At 33.6% G+C, this 24,723-nt stretch overlaps 1 protein-coding gene across 4 annotated transcripts in view; it reads left to right on the top strand.

Moving 5' to 3' along the window:
- The window catches only part of Grik2 (glutamate ionotropic receptor kainate type subunit 2), a 698,850-nt gene that overhangs the window by 219,087 nt on the left and 455,040 nt on the right, over positions 1-24,723 (top strand). For all 4 annotated transcript variants that reach the window (XM_087598251.1, XM_087598252.1, NM_019309.2 and 1 more), the window contains 2 exon segments: positions 11,115-11,282; positions 19,406-19,663. In XM_087598251.1, the coding sequence (XP_087454377.1) occupies positions 11,115-11,282; positions 19,406-19,663 (426 nt within the window).

Genomic DNA, 24,723 nt, shown 5'->3' with positions numbered 1-24,723 from the left:
TGATTCTAAGTTATTTTGCAGCTGTAGCCTGGTACATGTCTGTCCGTTCCTCTGAGGCCAAAACTGTAGGCTCTGACTTTTAGCACCATGTTGTAAAACAACAGAAGATTATGTAAAAGATCAATTGCTAGGTCTTTTTTCCCTCTTGCCAGAAGCCTCTCCTCTCACTTGTCACATGGGAGGGAGGTTTGGAGCAATAATTTTTTTTTTTTGGAGAAAAGAGTCACTCACAGAAAGAAAAACTTTTACACAAGCAGATATGCATAAAGTCACATAAAATCATATACAAACTCATGCATGCATATTCATACACCTTTGTGCATTCTAGTTAGGCCCAACTACTTATCTCCTATAAGTGTGTGCGAACACACAAACACAAACACACACACACACACACACACACACACACACACACACACACCCATAGTTACATATGCATATGGAGCGAAAGCCCTAGTGCCAGTGCAGAAAGAACTCATTCATTCTGGATGAAAAATGAGCTAGAATATTTATTACATAGAAAAATGAAAAGTCCCCTACCCTATTATTAAAAAATAAATTAAACCCAAATCTGTAGGAAAAAATAAAGCTCTGTCCTGCCTTGCTGTTGTTCAGAACAAAACTGTTGTGCCCTATGATAAGCCTGCTCTTTCTGCTTTCTCTGTGGGTTTTTGTTTGTCTTGCTTTCTCTCTGTAATCTGCACATTGCTCCTGTAATTTCCAAGCTCCCTTTTAACTTCAAATTTACTCTACTCTGCTGTCCTCCTTCCTCCTCATAATCTTGCTTTCTCCTTTTGTTCTGATGGAATACTGCAGGTCTATAATGAAGAAGGAGGAGAGGAGAAGGAAGAAAAGGAAAAAAAGAAACAAGCAGGGTAAAAAGATATAAGCTTATGGAATACAGAGTGAGATTGTAAGGGTGAGACCCTGCCTAGCTAATACAGCAACTGTTGTAAGAAAAGGAGAGTGATAGGTGGTTTGATGTTGTTATGCGACTCAGGCAAAGAAGGAATTTGTGGATGAATTATGAAGAAGTCATAGCTTAAAGTTAGGCAACAATGGAAAGATTTTATTTAATTGAATGGTGAATTAAAAAATGTCCTGGAGAAATAATGGCCATAGTTTCCAGAAATAAGTTACAATAGCCATAGCGAGACAGGAATTTGGGAAGTTCAGGAAAGACACGTTGCTACACTTGAAAGAGTGTAGTTGGGTTTAGTCAAATATCTGAAAGATTTATAGTAATGATCTTGAAGATATAGTGGAAACTTACTAGTGTTAGCATGAGTAATGTATCTTAGTGCTTTATTGCTGTAAACAGGCACCATGGCCAAAGCAATTCTTTTGAAATAAAATATTGAAATTTGACAGGTTTTCCATTTCAGACGCTTAATCCATTATCATGATGAGAGTGTAGCATTGTTCAGGCAAACAAGATACTGAGAAAGTAGCTGAAAGTTCTACCTCAGGATCCACAGGCAGCAGATAGAGTGATATTCTCCTCCAACAAGGACACATTCCAAGAGGGTCCTGCTCACCAATATTTCAGAGCTGTGAGCCTAAGGCGCCATTCTTATTCAAATCACCACACAATAGAACTTAGCACCAGCTAGAGTGTCAACAGGGGAGACTTGGAGTATTCAGGAAGAAATGACCTCTGGCTTTGTCTATAATATTCTCTTGCTAAACATTCTATCACTGGTTTAGGCATAGAAGATTTAGATTTCAATCGACTCCAGAAATAGAGGCAATAGAGTAGTCCATACAGCTGTAATAACTTGAATTAGGACTTTGAAGGTAAACAAGGTAGTGTAGGGCATGTTCTCAGTTGGTGCCCTCTTGGCCACCTCTCTCTAGGTGTCCCTCCAAGACTCTGCCCTGCAGACCTGACTCATTTTACCGGTCATGTTTATTATAGTACTTTCCCCCCATGCTTTGGACTCTTTCATGCTATTCTGTCCTTTATATCTACAATAAAAACATTTTCTTCCATGATATCTTAGAGTAGTCATGTTCTCACTTTATACAGACGGTAGCAATAGTTTATGAATATAAAAATCTGAATAGTCTCAATTAAGAAATTACATCAGCTCTAATGAGAATATACTAATCAGGAGCACATATAAAATGTAAAACAAAAATCCAGTGCGTTAAAATATTGGTCTTTTTATATAATTTTATACTAGATTTATACCTCTGTAGAGTTTATTCTTTTATGAAAACATTTTTATGTACTATTAGGCAACTGGGAAACCCTATTATTATAATTTGGATTGTTTGAACACATTTAAAATACTCCATCTATCTGTGTATTGTTTTGAGGAAAACAAATATGAAATTGAAGATTCAGAAAGCTTAAATGAGAACCAAAGCATTCAAAAGTTCAGATCTAAAGAAGAAAATAAAATTGGAAGATAAAATTTCTTTTTGTTATCAGGTAAAAGCCATGGCTAAGTGTGCCTTGTGTTGGCAAATGACTTCAAGATATAGGAAAGCACCCCATTAGAGCTTTTTTCTTTTTTGTTAAACCAGAGTTCTCCAGAGAGGTTAGTGGGGATGGCTTCAGAATGACAGCAAGTTTGCCTTTACTGGACATATTAGTGCAAGAAATATTCAGTTAAAAGACAAATGAACTATTCAGAGGAGAAGAGAATTTTTGATTGTGTGTAATCATTTCACATGCAGTGAACTTAAAAATATAGCATATATACACTTGCAGGTCAATTAATGATAACTTAGAAGATCCTTCCAATATTTCACTATAAAATAAAATAATATAGACAGTTTAGTTCTCAATCTTTTCCTTCTTCCTTCTAGACCTTTATGATGAAAGTTTGAATTTTTTATAAAATTAAATAAAATACATTCTCATATACTCTAGATTATAGTTAACACTTTCCTACTTATGATTTTATTACATGTTATACCTGAATGCTTTCAGGAAGGGATTTGTAGGAACAGTATATTTTTATATTCTCTCTTATCTGTCATCTATCTATCTATCTATCTATCTATCTATCTATCTATCTATCTATCTATCTGTGTATCTATCATCTATGTATATATCATCTATGTATGTATCATTTATCTATCATCTCTTTCTATATCTAACTATAATCATTTTCTTGACGATAAAAATTACTTATCTAATGACATTTACATTTAAAATATTTAGAAACTATACCAATGAAGTCTCAGCACTATGACATTCAGCATGAGGTGAATATTAAAAAGAACAGACATGCTGAAATGACTGAGGAAAGTCTAGAAATCTTCACTCCCATTTAAAGACCTACAGGCAATGAAAGGTATTCTGAGAGCAAGAGAAATAGTCTTTCTACAGTAAGAGCCCACCAACTGGTTATCTCATACCAAATGGTTAACCCTGGAAACCCACATATGAGTAACATTATATAGACCAAACATGTTATGGTATTTTGGAATGCATATTAACATAGATATATGTTAAAATAATAAGAAAGGTGCTATATACGGGAGAGTTTGGAGAGGAGAAAAATGTGAAATCATGATTTTTATTGTAATCTCAAAAACAAATAACTATGTATGCATACAGTTTACCAGCACACTGTTTAAAATTAAAGGTAGTTAACAACTATTCCATTGTGCATGGAAAATAGGTTTTGTGTAACAATTCACTAAGGAAACTAATTCATATTTTAGGAGAGCAATGGGTAACTTGTGAATCAGAACAATGACTATCACATTAAATTAAAAGTCTATAATGCAGTGACTGTATCCACTTTAAGATGAGACCTCCTGAAAGTCCCAGGCCTTAGAGGCTTTGTTGGCTGTCACATTCATCATAGGTTTATAAGTCAGACAATCATCTGTAGTAGATGATATTGATCTACAGAAGAAAAGCCTTGGCAAGGTTTCAGCAATTGATTAATAAGTCTTTCTTTTTAGTATTGGGCAATGATGTTTGTGAGTCAGAGTTTTATGGGAAAAGTTTCAGCATTGTTTGTTCTATGTAAGCCAGAAACCTCTTACCATTTAGTCTTCTGTGTCTGTGAAACAGAGCAGTGAAACTATGTCATTCTCCCAGGAGTCTCCTGTCTTCCTCTGCCAAGCTATGATAGAATGTTGAGGTTGATTAACTTTTGATATAAGCCTGGAAAACACAACTGCAGGTATTTTGTTATTTGAAATAGAGGCTGTAAAAATATAGCGTCCTGTTTTTGAATTCACAGAAACAAACCAAAGGAAAAAAGTTTTGAGAACGATTATAATAGATTGTATTTTCCTATGTGAGAAATCTAAATGCAAGCACAGAAAGGCAATAAAAGTTGTTTGGATCCCATAGAGAGTAAAGACTTTGAAAATAAGTGACCATAGAGTCCCCAAAATCTGAAACTGAATGAGTTCTAATGTAAGTCCATCATGAACACAATTATAGATTTCTAAGAAGCAGCTTCACGATCATACAGTTGTATATATGTATTGCTCTAAAGTTTCCATACTAATTATGATTTGTGAACTCTATAGTTATTTCTCTCATTATGAACCACATGTTTATGAAAGATTACATGGAGTTCTGATATCTCATTTTAAAATGAATAAGCTTAGTTATAGACAATTTTAAAGAAGACATATGGCACACATAAATATTATTTTTCAATATTTAAATAAATATTACGTTGCTTAAAAGAGGTGTATGGTCCCTTTTCACAGCAATAAAATATTGAGAATATTGACAAAGACAATTTCTTAATAGCAATTTGTATCCCAGAAATATACTTTTAGAATAAAACAACTGTTTTTTCCTTAGAGAATCGATATTACAGATTTTACTTTCTTTGGCAAAAAAGGATTATTTATCCTACCAATTTCCTGCCATTCATCACATCCATACCTTACAGAAGAATAAACAGGTCTGATGTGTTCTCCCTACCACAATTTCCTTCTATCACCAGCACTTCTTTATAACATTAAAAAAATGAAATTATATACCACCAGTCTTTCATGCCTGGCCTCTTTAACTTAATGTTTTGTTTATATCATCTTTCTTGTGTTGCCTGACAGTCTGCAAGTATGCCATATTTCACAGTTCTTTGAATAGCGAGGTACACATTTGTCTGATGGTGCTTCCATTTCTCTGGTTACATATTCCAGAAAGAAATTTGCTCTCTCACAAAGCTGTATGTTCTTTGTTAGAAGACTCTGAAACAAGATTTTCAAAGTGACATTTATATTCATGTTTCCCTTTTTCCTTTTCGCTGGATATTTCATTGGGTAGGGAATTACTTGAACCTTATTTTAACTGTCAGTGTCCTGACTCTTATGATGTTGATCACATGTCTTTGTTCACTGTCTATATGGTGCTCTTTAGAAGGGTGATGCTTGTGCAATTGGCTACATGTAGAGAATTTGCTTTACCACATTTATAACATTTTCTGTGAGTGTAAAGCTTATTTTTTTCTCTGATACACACCCATACATACCTGTACATATACGTATGGAATCCTCTCTATGACTAGTGTTAATATTGCCAAATATGGCACATTTTTCCTCTTTTATCTTTTTAAAATAAATATCATTTTAACCAATGCCTTTGTTTTAGCAAGATTATAGCTTCACTTTCAATTTGACTGTATATTTAATGTGATGTTTAAATATTATTTTATTTATTTTTTTGTGGATGTCTGTGGTATATTCATGACCCTGTGTGTATGTTTGTTCCATGTTTGAGCCAGAGGACAACTTTTTCTAGTTGATGCTTTTATGCATGGGTCTGGGGATTGACCTGCGTGCTCCTGGTTTAAAGAGTAAACACTTTTACTGACTGAACTGCTGCACTTCATCCATGAATACTTATTGAAATTACAAGTCTTCTCGTCTGGAACTGTAGCATCATTATATCTACTTTTACTAATAGTCATTTAAATAGATGTTAGAATGTAGATCAGTATGATTTTAATCTGTATTTCCTGTTTCTTGGTGAACATCTTCATATAATTATATACTTGATGATTTCTCTATATCCTCTGTCAATTTGCTTGTCTCCCTTTGAGATTACTATGAATGGACATCACTAGCAAATTGGATAGCTAATACAAATGGTTAATTTTCTAGAAATATGCAACCCGAGTTATGAAGAAAAAGAAAATTCTAAACAAACCAGTAATGAGTGAGGAGATTAAAGCAATAATACATATTTTTCCAATTCAGATAACTTCACAGCTTATTGGCTTCATTAATGAAATCCAGTAAGCATTTAAAGAAAAATATCATGTGAGTCTTTATGAAACTTGATAGTAAATATATAAAATACAGTGTGAAATACAAGACAACATATTTCTAGCATTTCTCCAACCTAATTGCAAAAATACTTCCTCAGTCTCATTTTTTTAGAGCTATGTGAAAAATAAAATCTTCATGGAAAGTGGTCTTTGAAGACTACTAAATGTGCACGAAAGAGGTTGAGAAAAATATACATAAATACAGAGAAAATCTTTGTTTATGGGTAAACAATTCACTGGAAAAAAGCCAAATAACCTGGTTGATAATGAAGAAAGGACTTGAGTAGACATCTCAAAACCAACCAAAGATTTCACATTGAATTTGCATTTCTCTTTGACATTTCATATTATTACAGATTTTTCTTCTTTATGATCAGACTCTTAAAAATTTTAGACACTTCATTAATCTTTCCTTTTTTTTCTTTCCAATCAACTTTATAGTTCTTGATAATTTCTTTTCCATTTCCTTTATTTGTATTCAAGGTGTTATGTTTATTTCTTCTTACTTTCTTGGTTGTCTAGCTTTGATATTCCAATTTTCTTTGTTTGGTTCATTATATTCCAGCTTTCTAGATGGTAGCTTCGTGTATTAGTTCTCCATCTTTCATAGTCCACTGACTATACTAGCTTCCTCCCATTTTAATATGTGTCTTTGACTGTCTTCTGAGTTCTTTTTGTTTTTTTCTTTAGACAAAGGAAGCTTGTTTTCTTTATCAATCCTTTGTCATATGCTATCATTATGATCTTAGTCTTAATTATATATATATATATATATATGAATGACTGTGCTGAAATATTTATTTTACCTCTCTTCTAGTGCTGCTGGAACATGAAAATTTTATTTTTATTTGTTTTAAAAATTCTGCAGGGTGGTGACTTCACATATGTGAAAGTCTACATTACACACTCCCTAAGACGTGAAGACAAGTGCTATTTAGTTAAAATTAATTGAAAATATGCAACATATTTACCTTTTCTGTAGTTATTCATGTGTTTAAGATTGCTGTGGCCTCTCTGCAGTTACCTGATGCCTATCAATTTTATTTAAAAATAAAATGATTCAAAGAAATGAATACAAGGAAGAAGAATGACTCTTTCTTCTTTATAATAATAAGATCCCCAAACCTTAGTGCTCAAGTAAGGAAATTTCTTTATATTTAGAATTATTATTTCCTATTATTGAAAGGGTCTCATTATGTAACCCTCACTGTTGTTATTGATGTAGACTTTTTGTGTAGCCCCACCTGGAACTCTATAGATCAAGTTAGCCTCAAATTCACAAAACAAAACAAAAGACAAAAGGCAAACAAAAAACAAAACACCAACACCAGAAAACTCTGTTTTTGTCTCCTGTGTACTGAAATGTCATGAGATCCAGCGAAGAACATTATTCATAATGGCATTCTCTATCAAACAGATAAGGCTATTGACAAAATACAGAATTTTCTTTTTTGTTTCTACTTTAGTTTAGCTACAGGGTAATAGATCTGTTTTACAGTTGCCAAACAGTAACACATGTTTGTGGAATTTCCTTCATTACTGTGTCTTCTCTCAATTCGTAGCATAAATTCTGCTCTTTATTCCTACCATGACCCGAATGAAAAAGGCTGTTTGTGTGTCCATCATTTGTCCTATGCTACAACTATCCCTGATTATCTGTATTAGTCATTCTTACAAGTGCACTCATTCAGCTCTCTTAAGACATCTGAATAAGACCCTTCACACAGAGAATTGCCAAGGCTAACAGTCTCACTGCATCATCTCTGTGCCTTCAACATTCTAGATACCTGCAGACTCCGTCTTGTTTGTCCATCTTCTAAAATCAAAAGAGTAGTCATGAATTGACTTAAGAAAAAAAATCCCTACTTTCTAGTGGAACAAATCCGTGCAGCCCATACTTATGGTTGCAAAGGTACAAGTAAATGTGGAACCAAGTATATCTGGTACCTCTTTGCTTTGTTGTTGTTGTATTCTGTGTTCCAACTAACATGGCTTTGTGATGGTTATATTACCTAACAAGTACATGTGTGGTTATACTAAGAGTATCTAAAGAAGAAACAGTTGTTGACATTCTAGATTGTTCTTTTAGACACTTCTGCTTTCACCGTTCCATGAAAAAAAAAAATCAGGGAATGAGTTAGGATTGAAATTTCAAAAAATTTCATCAGATATAGAATCAAAACCAACCTCCATTTAGTATTTGTTTGGTGAATGAATGTTTGTGATACATTTCTACAATTTTGAAATTTCATGCAAGATGGACTGAAATATTTAAGTATCTCATATAATGAAGTAAGATAGACATTAATGTGACGGTTACATCTACTATTATCATTGTGTGACCATAATGAAATTTATTTGCAAATATAATACTGTCCATGTGTGGCTCAGCCTTAAGAAAATACAACTATTTCTCTTCTCTTTTCTAATTTTCTGAAATCAACAAGCACACTCTTCAAGTACTTTTATAACGCCTATATAGTGATTATTTTTCTATTATGACATTAGTGTGTTGCAAGTTAACTTTATCAATGTTTAAGTAAATCAAATGCTATCTCATTCTGCACATACAGTCCTAGATTTGAACTATCAATTCAAATTTTCTTTGATGTTTTAATAAAATATTTTGGGGGAGGGTCCTTCCTATTAAAACCTGAAGGCGTTAGAGTGGGAGTTATTCTTGTTATTCTCTACAGTTAATAATGTTGGGTGCCTTTTCAAGAAGATATTTGGAATGTATGCTTTGTTTTTTAATAGATAAATATTAGAATCCAAGGTTAAGTCTATAAAATTAATTATTCATTTAATTTAATTAAGGTAGAGAATGACTTATTCCAAATATTTTAAAAGATTTCTTTAAATATTTAAGACAGTGATAATATATGAGAGTAATGTTTTATCTGAATTATTTGTAATGAGGAGTAAGGATAAAAGAGTTTGAAGTCCCTGTCATAAAATATTGATTATTTCAGTATTTCACACAAAAAATCCAACTTTTTTATCTTATTTTGGAATTAATAAACTGCTCCATGTTTCCAGTTGGTAAGATACAAGTAGTCAACTATGAACTGATTCATTCATGGAAGCTTGATTTGTGTATGATTTTGCTGAAAGTACATCATGTAGATTTAAAAGGGAGAAAGAAATATCCTTCATGTTTAAAGCACTTGTTTCTCAGTGACAAAATTTGGAAAGAGTTCAAGTGTAGATCCGTCCCATTTTATTCCATTCACCAAGCCAACAAAAAGGAAAAGATTCTATAAAGATCAGACATCTAATTACATAAAATGAGACCAGAGAAAAGAAAGGCAGGAACAAGGATGAAGAAGTGGGCTTAGGGTTGGGGGAGCTGCTAAGGCAGAATAACAGATTAAGGGGCTAAATTTTTAACACATACTGAATAACTTACAGTGCATTAAGACAGATGATAGAAAGGCTTTGTCTTGAAGCTGAAGCACTCATGACTGTTGTTTCTCCTGAAAAGGAATGTACAACAACATTAAAAGACAATTGTATTTTGTTTAAATTTTTATAAGAAAAATGCAAAAATTTACATTTTCGATATGTTGGTACACATTTTTATTTATGTAAATATTTAATATATTTTTAACAAGTCCATATGTGAGTATGCTTTGAATTGGATAGCCTTTTTCAGGATCTTAATCCTAGAGAAAACTGTCTTTCCCTCCATCAGCAGCTATGGACTACCTGTAATTATTCATCTAGGAAAGAGGTCTTATAAAATTTCACCAATGAAATTGTCATGTCAACTGATATTGTCACTATGCATGTCTGATTTAGTCCATCATGTTGTTACGATGTCATGGGTCCAAGATCCCTGCCTAGTCTAGTAGATACTATTTGGTATTGAGCATTCTGCTCCTCTGCCCCTGTCAATCTTCCTACATCTTCTTCTGCAGTGTTCCCGGGATTAGGTGTGGGTGTTGTATTTGTTGTATTGTAGATATACTAACTGGGTAATATAGCCCATAGTCAGTTACTCTCTGTACTGTGCCTACATATAGAGCTCTGTAGTAGCCTCTGTCTGCTACAAGAGGTTTTGCTTTTTATTTTTGTTTTTATTTTTTGTTTTGTTTTGTTTTGTTTTGTTTTGTTTGTTTGGGTTTTTTGTTCTGCTTTGTTTTCTTTTTGGTTTTGTTTTGTTTTTGAGGAGTGAGAGTTACAGTTATCTTTGTATATGAGCATAACTATATATAATATAGTTAAATATTATATCATATTATATAGATAAGCAATACTAGGCTCACCTTTGGGGACTGTGACCTCTCTAGTCACAGAAAGTCATCTAGGTTTATAGTATCTATCATGAATTATCCCCTGGAAAGTGAACTTTAGTCTAATTTTTTATCTGTTGACTATGGCAAGATGTAAATACCAGTATCACTCTGGATATATTTCCATTATAAATATAATACATTCAGTTAAAGATTTGTGACATCTTACTTAAATGTAATTCAGACTTCTGAATATTAAGATTTCAGTTTGGCATTATTCAGGAATGACAATTCTGTGTTAGTATATAAAAATGAGCAGATAATTTTGTATTCTGTGTTCTGTCTTAAAATAAGCATTCATAAGATATAAAGGAACACGTACCCTTATACAAAAGTAAATTAGGGCAGAATTCCAAAGTGTTTGTTATAGTTTCTTATAACTAAAATTTTATAGAAAAAGTAAATTACAGATCCCATTATGAAACAGATCCCCCTTTCTCTTTCTGTCTATCTGCATGTCTCTTTTTTATACATATATAATTTTTAAAAACATTTAAGCAAAAAAAAAAAACTTAAGCTCTATTGGAACACCTCTGTAATTGTTCTCTTGTTTTCCTAGGTGGTATATTTGAATATGTGGAATCTGGCCCCATGGGAGCAGAAGAACTTGCATTCAGATTTGCTGTGAATACCATCAACAGAAACAGGACTTTGCTGCCCAACACCACTTTAACTTATGATACTCAGAAGATCAATCTCTATGACAGTTTTGAAGCATCTAAGAAAGGTAATAGAAATATACTATGGTTCCTAGATTTGAGATTTCTAGGTGTTCTTAAGAAAGTTCATGATTCCTTTATTTTGTCAATAAATTATTGAGGAAATTTATGCGAAGGAAATTGTCTGTAATATTTATATACATTTTATTAAAGGAAATGTTGATTTTTATAAATTTTCATTAGGTTTTATTCAAACAAATCCAATTTTAAGTGAAATCAAATTTGTGGTAGACGAATTGTTTTCCCATATTGTTCTGCTTTCATTGTTATTAGAGTTTTAAACAATTAACTAAAATAAATGGTAAAAGAATTGGCTGTTGGCCCAGTGAGTAGACTCAGGTTAAATACTTAGCACTGCATGGCAATGAATACTTATTTGTAACTCTAGTTTCAGAACAATGTGAATCACTCCTCTGGCTTGTAAAGACACTGCGTACACATGGTCACAGACATAGCACTCAAAAAACCCCAGTGCACATTACATAAATAAATTAAGTAATCAAAAGAAGAATCATCATTCCCCAGGCATGTATTATGCAAACAGAAGTATCAATAGTGACTATGATGAGGATACAGGACATTAGAGGACATAAATAGCTCCCTTAAAGTGGTCTTTAAGAGGACAACACAGGTAAACAGGTAGAAGCCCTTAAAAAGGAAACACAAAGATCCCTTAAAGAATTTCAGGGAAATACAACCAAGCAGGTGAAGGAATAGAACAAAACCATCCAGGATCTAAAAGTGGAAATACAAAAAATAAAAAAATCACAAACGGAGAAAACCTTGGAGATAAAAACCTAGGAAGGAGATCAGAAGTCACAGATGCAATCAACACCACAGAATAGAAGAGATAGAAGAGGGAATCTCAGGTGCAGAGATACCATAGAAAACAATAACAAAACATTCAAAGAAAATGCAAAAAAAAAGAAAGAAAGAAAGAAAGAAATCTAGGAAATCCAGGACCAATGAGAAGATCAACCCAAAGCATAATATGTATAGAAGAGAGTGAAGATTTGAAATTAAAGGACCATTATATATCTTCAACAAAATTAAAGAAGAAAATTTCCCTAACCTAAAGAAAAAAGAGATGCCTATAAACATACAAGAAGCCTACAGAATTCGAAATAGATTGGACCAGAAAATAAATTCCTCCTGTTACATAATAGTTAAAACACAAATGAACAAAACAAAGAAAGAATATTAAAAGTAGTAAGAGAAAAAGATCAAGTAACATATGAAGTCATACCTATCAGAATTACACCAGAATTCTCACCAGAGACTACGAAAACCGAAAGATCCTTGGCAGATGTCATGCACATCCTAAGAGAACACAAATGCCAGACCATCCTACTATATACCCAGCATAACTCTCAATTAATATAGATGGAGAAACCAAGATATTCCATGACAAACAAAAATTAAAAAATATCTTTCCACAAATGCATCCCTACAAACAATAAAAGATGGAAAACTCCAATACCAGGAGGAAAACTACACCCTAGAAAAAGCAAGAAAGTAATCTTCTTTCAATAAGCCAAAAAGAAGATAGCTACACAAACACAATTCCACCTCTAACAACAATAATAACAGAAAACAAGAGTCACTTTTCCTTAGTATCTCTTAACATCAATGGAATTTTGCCCAATAAAAAGACATAGACTAAATATGTAAGCAGGTCCCAGCATTTGCTGCATACAGGAAACTCACCTCAGTGACCAAGACAGAAAATACCTCAGAGTAAAAGGCCTGAAAACAATTTTTTAAGCAAATGGTCCTAAGAAACATGCTGGAGTAGCCATTTAATATTGAATAAAATCAACTTTCAGCCAAAAGATATCAAAAAGATAAGGAAGGACACTTTATACTCATCAAAGGAAAAATTTACAATAACAAACTCTAAATTCTGAGAATTTATCCTCCAAATGCAAGGGTACACACATCCATAAAAGAAACCTTATTAAAGCTCAAAGCACACATTACATCTCACACAGTAAAAGTAGGTGACTTCAACATCCTACTCTATCAATGGATAGATTATGGAAATAGTAACTAAACAAAGACACAGAGAAACTAAGAGAAGTTATGAACCAAATGATTTAACAGATATTTATAAAACATTTCATCTTAAAACACAAGAATATACCTTCTTCTCAGCACCTTATGATAACATTGTCTAAAAGTGACTACATAATTGGTCACAAAACAGGCCTCAATAGATACAAGAAGATTGAAATAAGATTATATCCTATCAGATCACCACAGACTAAGGCTGGTCTTCACTAACAACAAAACTACAGAAAGCCCACATACACATGGAAGTTGAACAACACTCTACCCAATGATAACTTGGTCAAGGAATAAATAAAGAAATTAAAGACTTTTTAGAATTTAACGCAATGAAGTCACATCATACCTGAACTTATGGCACACAATGAAAGCAGTGCTAAGAGGAAAACTCATAGCTCTGAGTGCCTCAAAAAGAAACTAGAGAGAGCTTGACAGCATACCTAAAAGCTCTAGAACAAAAAGAAGCAAATACACCAAAGAAGAGGAGAGTTCAGAAAATAATCGAACTCAGGGCTGAAGTCAACCAAGTAGAACCAAAAGGAACTATACAAAGAATCAACAAAACCAGGAGCTGGTTCTTTGTGAAATCAGGAATATACGTAAACCCATAACAAGACTAACCAGAGGGCACAGAGAATATATCCCAATTAACAAAATCAGAAATGAAATGGGAAACATAACAACAGAACCTGAGAAAATGCAAAAATTTATCAGATCCTCCTACAAAAGTCTATATTCAACAAAACTGGAAAATCTGGTTGAAATGGAAAATTTTCTAAACAGATACCAGGTACCAAAGTTAAATCAGAAGCAGATAAACCATCAAAACACTCCTGTAACTTCTAAAGAAATAAAAGTAGTTATTAAAATTTCCCAAACAAACAAAAACAAAATACCAGGAACAGATGGGTTTAGTGCAGAATTCTATCAGACCTTCAAAGAAGTCCTAATACCAATACTGTCCAAACTACTCCACAAAGTAGAAGCAGAAGGAACACTACCCAATTCCTTGTTTGAAGGCATAATTACACTTATACCTAAACCACACAAAGAACAAAGAAAGAGAACTTCAGACCAATTTCCAAAATAATAAAATTCTCTCAAACCAAGTCCAAGATCAAAATATCACTATTTAAAGATGATACGATAGTATACTTAAGTGACCACAAAATTTTTCCAGAGAACTCCTACAGTTGATAAAGAACTTCAGCAAAGTGGCTGGATATAAAATTAACTCAAACAATTAGGAGCCTTCCTCTTCTCAAAAGATAAACATGCTGAGAAAGAAAGTTAGGGAAATGGCAGCCTTCACAATAGTCACAAATTGTATAAAATACCATGGTGTGACTCTAAAAAAGCAAGTAAAATATCTTCATGACAAAATCATCAAGTCTCTGATGAACAAAATCAAAGATCTCAGGAAATGGAAAGACCTCCTGTGTTCATGTATTGGCAGGATTAATATAGTAAAAATGGCCATCTTGCCAAAAGCAATCTACAGATTCAATGCAATCCCCATAAAAATTAGAACTCAATTCTACATAGATTTATAAAGAAGAATTTACATATTCCTTTGGAATAACAAAAATCCCAGGATAGCAAAAAGTATCCCCAACAATATAAGAACTTCTAGGGGAGCACCATTCTTCACCTCAAGCTGTATTACAGAGCTAACATGATTAAAAGTGTACGATATTGTACATGGGCAGGCATCTAGATCAGTGGGATAGAATTGAAGATCCCCACACCTATGGTCACTTGATCTTTGACAAAGTTGTTAAAAACCATCCAGTGGAAAAAAGATAGCTTTCTCAACAAATGGTGCTGGTTCAATATTGGTCAACTTGTAAAAGAACGCAAATTGATACATTCTTATCTCCTTGTACAAACTGAAGTCTAAGTGGATCAAGGACTTCCACATAAAACCAGATACACTAAAACAACTAGAAGAGAAAGTGGGGAAGTACATCTAACACATGGGCACTGGGGAATGTTTCCTGAACAGAACATCAATGTCTTATGCTCTAAGATCAAGAATTGACAAATGGGACTTCATAAAATTACAAAGTTTTTGTGAGGTGAAGGAGACTGTCTTTAGGACAAAATGGCAACCAACAGATTGGGACAAGATCTTTATCAATCCTTCATCTGATAGAACTAATATCCAATATATACAAAGAACTCAAGAACTTAGACTCCAGAGAATCAGATTACCCTATTAAAAATGGGGTAAAGACCTAAACAAAGAATTCTCAGCTGAGGAATATCAAATGGCCAAGAAGCACCTAAAGAAATGTCCAGCATCCATAGTCATCTGGAAAATGCAAATCAAAACAATCCTGAGATTCTACCTTACATCAATCAGAATGGCTTAGATACAAAACTCAGTTGAGAGTAGAAAGTTCCTGAGGATGTGAAGAAAGAGGAACACTTCTCCATTGTTTGTGAGAAAGCAAACTGATACAACACTTTTGAAATCAGTCTGGCAGTTCCTCAGAAAATAGGACAGAGTGCTACCATAGGACCCTGCTATGCCACTGCTAGGCACATACCCAAAAGATCCTCCAGTGTATAACAAGGACACATGCCCCACTATTTTCATAGCAGCATTATTTATAATAGCCAGAAGCTGGAAAGAACCCTGATGTCCTTCAACAGAGGAACGGATACAGAAAATGTGATAAATTTACAGAATGGAGTACTACACAGCTATCAAAAACAGTGTCTTCAGTATTCTTAGGCAAATGGATGGAACTACAAAATATCATGCTGAGCGAGGTAATCCAGTCACAAAGACACACATGGTATGCATTCACTCCTAAGTGGATATTAGCCCAAAAGCTTGGAATTCCCAAGATACCATTCATAGACCACAAGAAACTAAACAAGAAAACAAAACTGTGGATTCTTCAATCCTTCTAAAAAGAGGGAACAGAATACTTGCAGAGAAATTCTGGAGACAAGTGTGGAGCAGAGACTGAAGGAAAGGCCATCCAGAGACTGTTACACACATGGGGATCTATCCCACATGCAGTCACCAAACCCATTCACTCTTGGTTTTCCGAACAGGTGCATGCTGATGGGGACTGATATAGATGTCTCCTGAGAGGCTCTGCCAGAGCCTTTCAAATACAGAGGCAGATGCTTGCAGCCAACCATAGCACTGAGAATTGTGTCCCAGATGGTGGATTTAGAGAAAGGACTCAGGTAGCTTATGGGATTTGCAACCCCAATAGGAAGAACAACAGTATCAGCCAACCAAACACCCCAGAGCTCACTGGCACTAAACCACCAACCAAAGAGTACACTTGGAATGATCCATGGTCCCAGCTGCATATGCATTGATGCAGAACATCAATGGGCAGAGAGACCATTTGTTGATGCCCCCGTGTAGAGGAGTGCCAGGGCAGGGAGTGGGGAATGAGTAGGTTACTCTGTGTGGGAACACCCTCATTGAGGCAGGGGTTGGTGGGATGGGATGAAGTCTTCCTGGAGGGGAAACCATGAAAGGGGGAATAACATTTGAAATGTAAATAAAGAAAATATCCAATAAAAGAAAAATTAGTAGACTAACACAACATTTCATATCATCATATTCTTTAAAACAGTATTTACCTTTATGTGATTCTAATATTGTTTTAATAGTTACCTGACATAGAAACACATATTTGTAGATCTCCTTTGATGAAGTTGTATTCCAAGGTTATTAATATTAATGACAGTTGTTATTAAGGTACAATGCTTCTCAAGATGGAAGACTTTGTTTTCCCCAGACTCTAATCTGTGTTTCTCAAAGTCATATTTTGCTTGCCCTTTGAATCCATATTTTTGAGAATACAAATTAGTTTCCACATTTCAGATCCATGTCATGGTGATAAAATGTTTACAAGACTGGAGGGAAAAGGTTAGAGTTGACTGTAGAATGTTCTGTTTGTCATAACAAATGCAAAGTAAGTCATTAAATGCAAGACAAGCGCATTTGATTAGTCATATAGCTCATGATATTTCCATTAAGGAAGGAGGAACTCTGCTGCTAATGAAAACATTTAGATTGAAACATAAGGTGTGAGGAAAATACAGATAAAATATTAGTAGACTTCTTAATCATGATTTCAAAGGCTCAGTGTAAAAATATAGTTCAAATTTTCCTGACAAAAACAGAATACTATTGTCAGATGTCCTAGCACAATCCTTAGGCAATAAGGTACCTGGTTTATAAGGCATTTTCCAGATTAAGCATCTATTAAAGCCTATTAGGAATGTAGCCTAGAGCTAGGAAAACTCAAATAAGCAACTATCTTTGCAACAAGTAAAATGGGAAATGCTCTCATTTATATCTTATTTAGTGAGCTGTTACTGCTTAGGACATGTAGAAACAAGTAAAGGAAGAGAAATCCAAAGTATATTTTGAATCTTATAGGGTCTCTACAAATGTCCATCATCTTGTTGTAAAGTTTGACTTTAAAATAGTTAACAACTGAGACATTTAAAAATAATTTTAATCATTTTATATGGCAAGATTTAACATTACAAATTTTCTGATATTTTTTCTTATATATTCTATACAAGCTATATTCACTGAAAATATTAATCATAAGTTTATGAGGTCTCAACCCTAGAAAATTACCTAACCATAGTCAACTAATATAAGCTGACACTGGGAGAAACAGTCTTCCCCAGGGAAGAGCATATCAATTGGTTATTCAATATCAAACATTCATCCCAGAAAACATACAAATACTTTGGTCCATAAATGAATACTTTGATATCTTGGAATTGAATTATTAATTGATTCATACAGCATTTTTAGTGACTCCTGCTTAGCTAAGCAGGTGTTGCAAGTCTATTAACCTATATAACTCTGAAATTAAGATTAGGCCAGCCTGGTTAGCACAGGAAAACCTTTGGACAAACAAGCAAATAAATAAATAAAAAACATCAGTGTTATTTAAAAACACAGGATTAATCCAGGTATTTTCATCTTTTTTGGGACTTTGTTTTTTTCAGGCAAGCCATCAGTTTCAAAATATATGAAGTAAAACTTCATTTTGAGTAAGATTTCAGAATTGACTTTATAATTTTTTTGGTTATTTTATTTATTTACATTTTAAATGTTATTCTCTTCCTAGGTTATCCTCCAAATACCCTCTATTCTATCCCACCTCCCCCCTTCTTCTGTGAGGTGTTCTCCTCACAGACCCACCCACTCTCTCCTCAAAGGACCAAGGGGCTCCCCTCCCATTGATTCCAGATAAGGCCGTCCTCTGCTACATATGCAGCGGAGGCAGGGTTCCATCCAAGGGTACTCTTAGGTTGGTTGGTGGTTTAATCCCTGGGAACTCTCAGTGGTCTAGTTGGTTGATATGGTTGTTCTTCCTATGTGATTGCAAATCCCTTCAGCTCCAGCAATCAGTATCTTCAGAACCAATTTACTTGCATCATACTGAAGTCTTAAAAGAAATAAATCAAGTGATTTTTCACAACTAAATTTTATCTAACTTTAAATGTGTCTATGCTTAGGTATTCAGGGATCACATATTCTATGCTGAAAAAAATCCTTTAATTCTTTGTTCCTTTCCCCCACTCCCTTGGCATTGTCTACAGAATTACTTGAAATTTTGCTCCAGGGAAATTGGCCGAATTAACTTTCCTGTAATCACCTGAAAATGTTTTGTAAATAATGCAATAGTTGTAGTCAACTTAGGAAAGGTGAATGTGAAACAAAGAGCTTTCCCCACGTAAGAGCACAGCAACCAATTATCCTATTTCAAATGGTCAGCCTAGTAAACCTACATACAAGTCACATTTTATGGACTAAGCAAGTTTTATTTATGAATCCAGGAATCTGTACAAAGATAAAGACAATTAAAGAAAAAGAGGTCATGCATTTGAGAGCAAGCAAGAACATGGAATATTTTTTAGAGGGATTAAAGGGAATGAAGTAATATCACGAAATGTAGATTTTACTAAAGAAAAAATCTTTACCCAGAAGACATTTATGAGATTTGGTAGCAATGCATGGCCTCCTTCCCTCCCTATTGACCGACTTCTTTTTCCCCTTCAGCTTGTGATCAGCTGTCTCTTGGGGTGGCTGCTATCTTCGGTCCTTCACACAGTTCATCAGCCAATGCTGTGCAGTCCATCTGCAATGCTCTGGGGGTTCCCCACATACAGACCCGCTGGAAGCACCAGGTGTCAGACAACAAGGATTCCTTCTACGTCAGTCTCTACCCAGACTTCTCTTCCCTGAGCCGCGCCATCTTGGATTTGGTGCAGTTTTTTAAGTGGAAAACTGTCACAGTTGTGTATGACGACAGCACTGGTAAGAGCAGCAGCTTCTGAGGCTGACTTCAACACATTCTTTTCTAGAGCACATCCCAAGTTCCTTCTGTTCTTTTGTGGTTTGTTTTATTAGTTTAATATTGTTATTGTTATTATTATTATTATTATTATTATTATTATTATTATTATTACTATGTGAAGAGAGTGAAAGACATTTGGAGCCAAATATCAACACTTCTTTCACACATCCAGAAAAATAACAGCCTAATCACATGCAATTTCTCTTTATTTATAAAATAAGTGTCAGAGTATTGAATTTTACATCAAAAGACAGAGATAATATGAATATCATGTTATTTTATTTAAGTAATTTTAGATAAAGAGTAGTTTTCTACAGAAAAGTCTCATGAGTGTCAGTAAACACCAAGAAATTTACAATTTTGACAGAGAATTTTGTTTGTTTTGTGCAAATGATGTTTATAGCAAAGAAATAAAATCCACAGGTTTAAATAGTATGCTGAAATCCAAACTTTTACTTTTCTAAAACCTTGAATAGATAACAGTATTAAATATTCAAACTTTGGGGAGCTACTTTTGTGTAGATATATACTACTTAGAGACTTTAAAAACAGAATGAGAAATAAAATTTAATGAAATTAAATTAAATTTAATGAAATTCATGTCACTGCCTTAGAATATTTTACTAGCTGTATAGTGGTTGTCTATATTGCATTGTTTTAAGGGTTGATAATTGTGGTTGAATGTTGTGAATTGTTAATTTTAAACACGTCTCACAAACAAGAAAGTGAACAGTAAGATCAAACTTTAGTTTTCTGCTGACAATTAATTCGGTGAGGTAAATATGTTTATCATGGTAATTTATTTCATTTAAGGACATTTTTCAGTATTCTAAATATTGTTTTGAAATTAGAATGCAAAACATTTTATTTTAGGCCTTTTCACTATCCCCTCAAATTTACATTGAGATTGAAATTCATTTGAATTTAAATTCTCTCCAAATATGGCAGGAACAAGCTTTGTGCCCATTCACTTTGTATGCTGGCAATGAACAGAGCTTTGTGGAGAAACTTATCCGTTTTATAATGAAATTACCCATGCAAATAGACAGATAGAAACTCTGCTAAGAGAACAAAGAGTTTCAAGCTTGTACAAACAATGAAAATAGTTTTCAATATACTTTTACTGATTTAAGGAAGGGCTAGCCTCAAAAGAAACTTTATATTGGTTAAAAAAATCATAAAAATATTTTAATAAACTTAGCTTTTATGTTTATCAATAAAATCTTTAAAGTCACAAGTATTTTTTAATGGGTCTTTGAACTTAGGTTAGACTTTCCAAGGATTGTTTCTCCCACAAACCTTTTCCTTTATATAATTGGTAAAGTCCTCCTAGAAAGATGTGTCTTAACAGTTTTACTGAGTGTGCATAATTTGTGATACCCAGAGAATCTTCAGATAAAAATAATCCACCTTATTTATTTTATTTATGTCAATGGCCATATACACAAAGGTAGAATATGGATCTGGTCACTTCTCTATTCTCCCTTAATAATTTTCTCATATGTTGTCATATTTATACTTATACTTGTTGTACTTATTTTTACATATATGTGCATTTATATATATCTATATATGATTGCATTCTCTATTACATATTATTTTCACACTGTTTATAATTAGAAAGAAATTGTCAAAAGATTGATCAGTATAAAAATGTACATTCATGTATGACATACTGAATAAACAAAAACAATGACTTGTAACCAGCTCATATCACAATTAGTAAAGCAAATATTCACATGTACTTTTAAAATTATAGAGAATATTCTAAATATTTTTATCACCAGCACAAATATAAATAAAGAAATATTATTGTCAATTTCATTTATACCCTTGTGGAGATCTTGACCTCAAATTAAGTTTATTAAAAGCATTTAAGGGGTTGGGGATTTAGCTCAGTGGTAGAGCACTTGCCTAGGAAGCGCAAGGCCCTGGGTTCGGTCCCCAGCTCCGAAAAAAAGAACCAAAAAAAAAAAGCATTTAAATTCATTTTTAAAAGCTTTATACCTGGGCCTGGTATACCTCTTTGCTATATCCAAGCATGGACATTGGTAAGATTACTACTACTTTGAGGTCAGCCTGGCCTACATAGCAAGTTCTAGGTTAGCCTGTGTTATAGAGTGAAACCTTGTCTAAATATTCACTTACTTTCCTTAAACAAGATGCTTTATCATTTTATTATTTTGAAAGTTACATGGACATTTCAGAAATATTTGATTTTGTATATAATATATAGTGATGCTAAAATTATAAATTTACAGAATTAAGCATATCTTAAAGTCTGAATATTGAATAATTATAGATTATATATTCTATTTTATGCAACTTTTAAGTCAACATGTATTGATTAGGCACCTGCTGGTGAGCATTGGCTCTTATAGCAGTGATCACATGCCAGTAGAAAGGGCAAAGGCCCCACCATTGTGCTTCCAAACCACATTTATAGACATTGGATTATTCACGATCTTGTATTATTTTTAATTAGCAAATTACATTGGTAACTAAATATTTTATCCTTTTGAAATTTAAATTTTTACTTTTGAGAACTTGGGTTTTCATTGTTTTATATAATAGAAATGACTTGTCAATATACAGAAAAATCTTTTGAAACACATTCCTAAGAAAAACTTCACTGTATGTAATTTTATGTCTCAAATTATCACGGATACAAGAATTTTTAAGGTGGACTGCCCAAGTAGAATAGATTACAGTTTGAAGTTGTGGGAAAAGTACACTTATAACAAAGACTGTGGACTGAATGTGTTCTCCTATAATCACACTTGTCAACTTAAAGAGCATTGACTTAGCTGTGGACTCATGTATCAATTGCTTACTGAAGGAGAGAGATGTGCCATTTTTATTACATGTCCCCTTTCCAGACTTACTTATTACATATGCTATCCCCTGTTTATATTCGTTTCCCCTTTGTTGTATTGTCCAGCTTGATACATGATAATTTCATCCACTTCTTGCTCCCACACCCTAACAGATGGATGTTAGATGAAATGTATTTCTGGACTAGGAGAACTTCTTAAAATCATGTTATCAGGAGCTATTCATTTTTATGATAATTAGCATTTGTTGTTGCTCTGGATGAATGCTTTTGAACACCACAGAAGTCTGTTATAGCTCTGAATGGTGTCCAAAAATGATGGAAATGAATTGGCTTCAGAAACAAAGCTCTTTCTGTCAGTCATTTTGGAACATATGATTCATTTTAAATATAAACTGAAGATAAATTGGATAGCTGTCAGCTTGTAAGCAATTCCAGGATAAGTTGTGAATATTTGCTTAAAAATTCCTGTGTTTCATCTTTGTTTGTAGATCAGCAGTCTATTAACAAAGAACTCTGGGATAGTAAGCAGAAGTCTAGGATTTTGTCCCAGTCTTGTGGCTAAATTACTGGAAAACATTGGAAAAGAAAGTAAGGGGATAGGAATGATTATAGATGAGCAATTATTCATTAGATATTGTCCATGTTACTCTCATAGATTATTTTGTTCAATCTTTCAAAACAGTTCTCTGAGTTGCAAAGAAAACAGGTTATCACTTCATCAGGCCAGCTTGTCATCTGGGCCTCCTACCCAGCATCAGCCTTAGAAACATAAATATCTCCCTCAAGTCCCAAGTCTCTTACTTGGGGTCCACAATTAAGTCCCAATTGCCAATTCTTTACTCCTCTGAATTCTCAAATAAAAAAATATCTACTGACTTCCACATTATGCTAACTCTCAGGTCAAAATATGTATCATCTGTGAGAGTTTATGTTACTAACTTGATGTGATTTCAACCCTTAGGTTATGTTTAATGAAATTCAGCTTGATTTCTCCCTTAATAACTGGAGTCTAAAATGCAGCCAAAATATTTAAAGAAGTCCTGCAAATAAATTTGTTTCTGAAGCTCTCTCACAATATTTGAGTTTAAATATTCAACTTCCTTTTATGCAATCAAAGCATTAAACTTCTTTCAGCTGCTAAACATAGTTTTGTTTTCACAAGGGAAGCAAAATTTCTAGCCCACTTCCGATTTTGGTAGACACATATGTGTATGTATGTGCACATTTTCACAAACAGATTATCTGTCTTTAATGCCCCAAATAAAGACTTTCCTGATCCTCTTTCCCATGTCTGAATACTCCTGCTAGCACTAGGTAACAGTCACTGTGTGTTGTTTTTGCTGGCTCTATTTATTCTGGATAAAGTCTTTTTCTAAGCAGAATAGACTCTGAAGATGTTCATTTTATCATAAGCTTTAAGCTATCTTTGTTCTTGAAAGTATCTTATTGATAATTTCACTATACATACATGGATATGATATAGTATAATTGGCTAGGGGGAAATTGAACTTCAATGAGTCATGTAATTTGCACAAAGTTAAATTTAATGAGTAACTCTGAAATACTCATTCAGTATTATTAATTCAGAAAATAAGGTTTTAGGTACACATAATTTCTTCCATTATTTCCAAGGAAAACTAGTATGAATTGCATTTCATTTATTTCATTAACAATCAAGCATGTTATTTTTAAGCAATTATATATAGACCAAATTTTGGTAAACCACCTGGGGCAGAGGTCACAGGATTTTGGATAAAACTTTGCCCCCATGAACTGAAGCAAAAGACAGGAAGGAAACCCCAGTACATTTTTAGTGCAAAAGATAAGAGAATGGCAAGAACAAAAATGTATGATGATTCCTGAGAGGAGCTTAGAGCTCGTTGGGAACTGAAGAGGAAATCTGCAAGTCTTACTGATTTCTAATGAAGTAATGTAAAGTAGAAGTGTCTCAACTGGAGAAAAAGCTGCAAGGAGTCATGTAAATATAAGGAGGCCCAAGGAAGACTGGTTGTTAGGAATTTTAGTTACTTCATTGTGAGACACTATCAGGGGAAAGAAGCATGAAGAAAAATTCACATATTTCATTAGATGCTGAGAAAGCATTTGACAAAATTCAACACCCCTTCATGATAAAAGTCCTGGAAAGAATAGGAATTCAAGGCCCATACCTGAACAAGTAAAAGC

This window comes from Rattus norvegicus, chromosome 20 (assembly GCF_021556685.1).
Source record: "Rattus norvegicus strain SHRSP/BbbUtx chromosome 20, alternate assembly SHRSP_T2T, whole genome shotgun sequence".
In the NCBI taxonomy this organism is placed as follows: Eukaryota; Metazoa; Chordata; class Mammalia; order Rodentia; family Muridae; genus Rattus; species Rattus norvegicus.
Note: the sequence above shows the minus strand (reverse complement) of the source record. Positions and strands in the feature narration are given on the sequence as shown.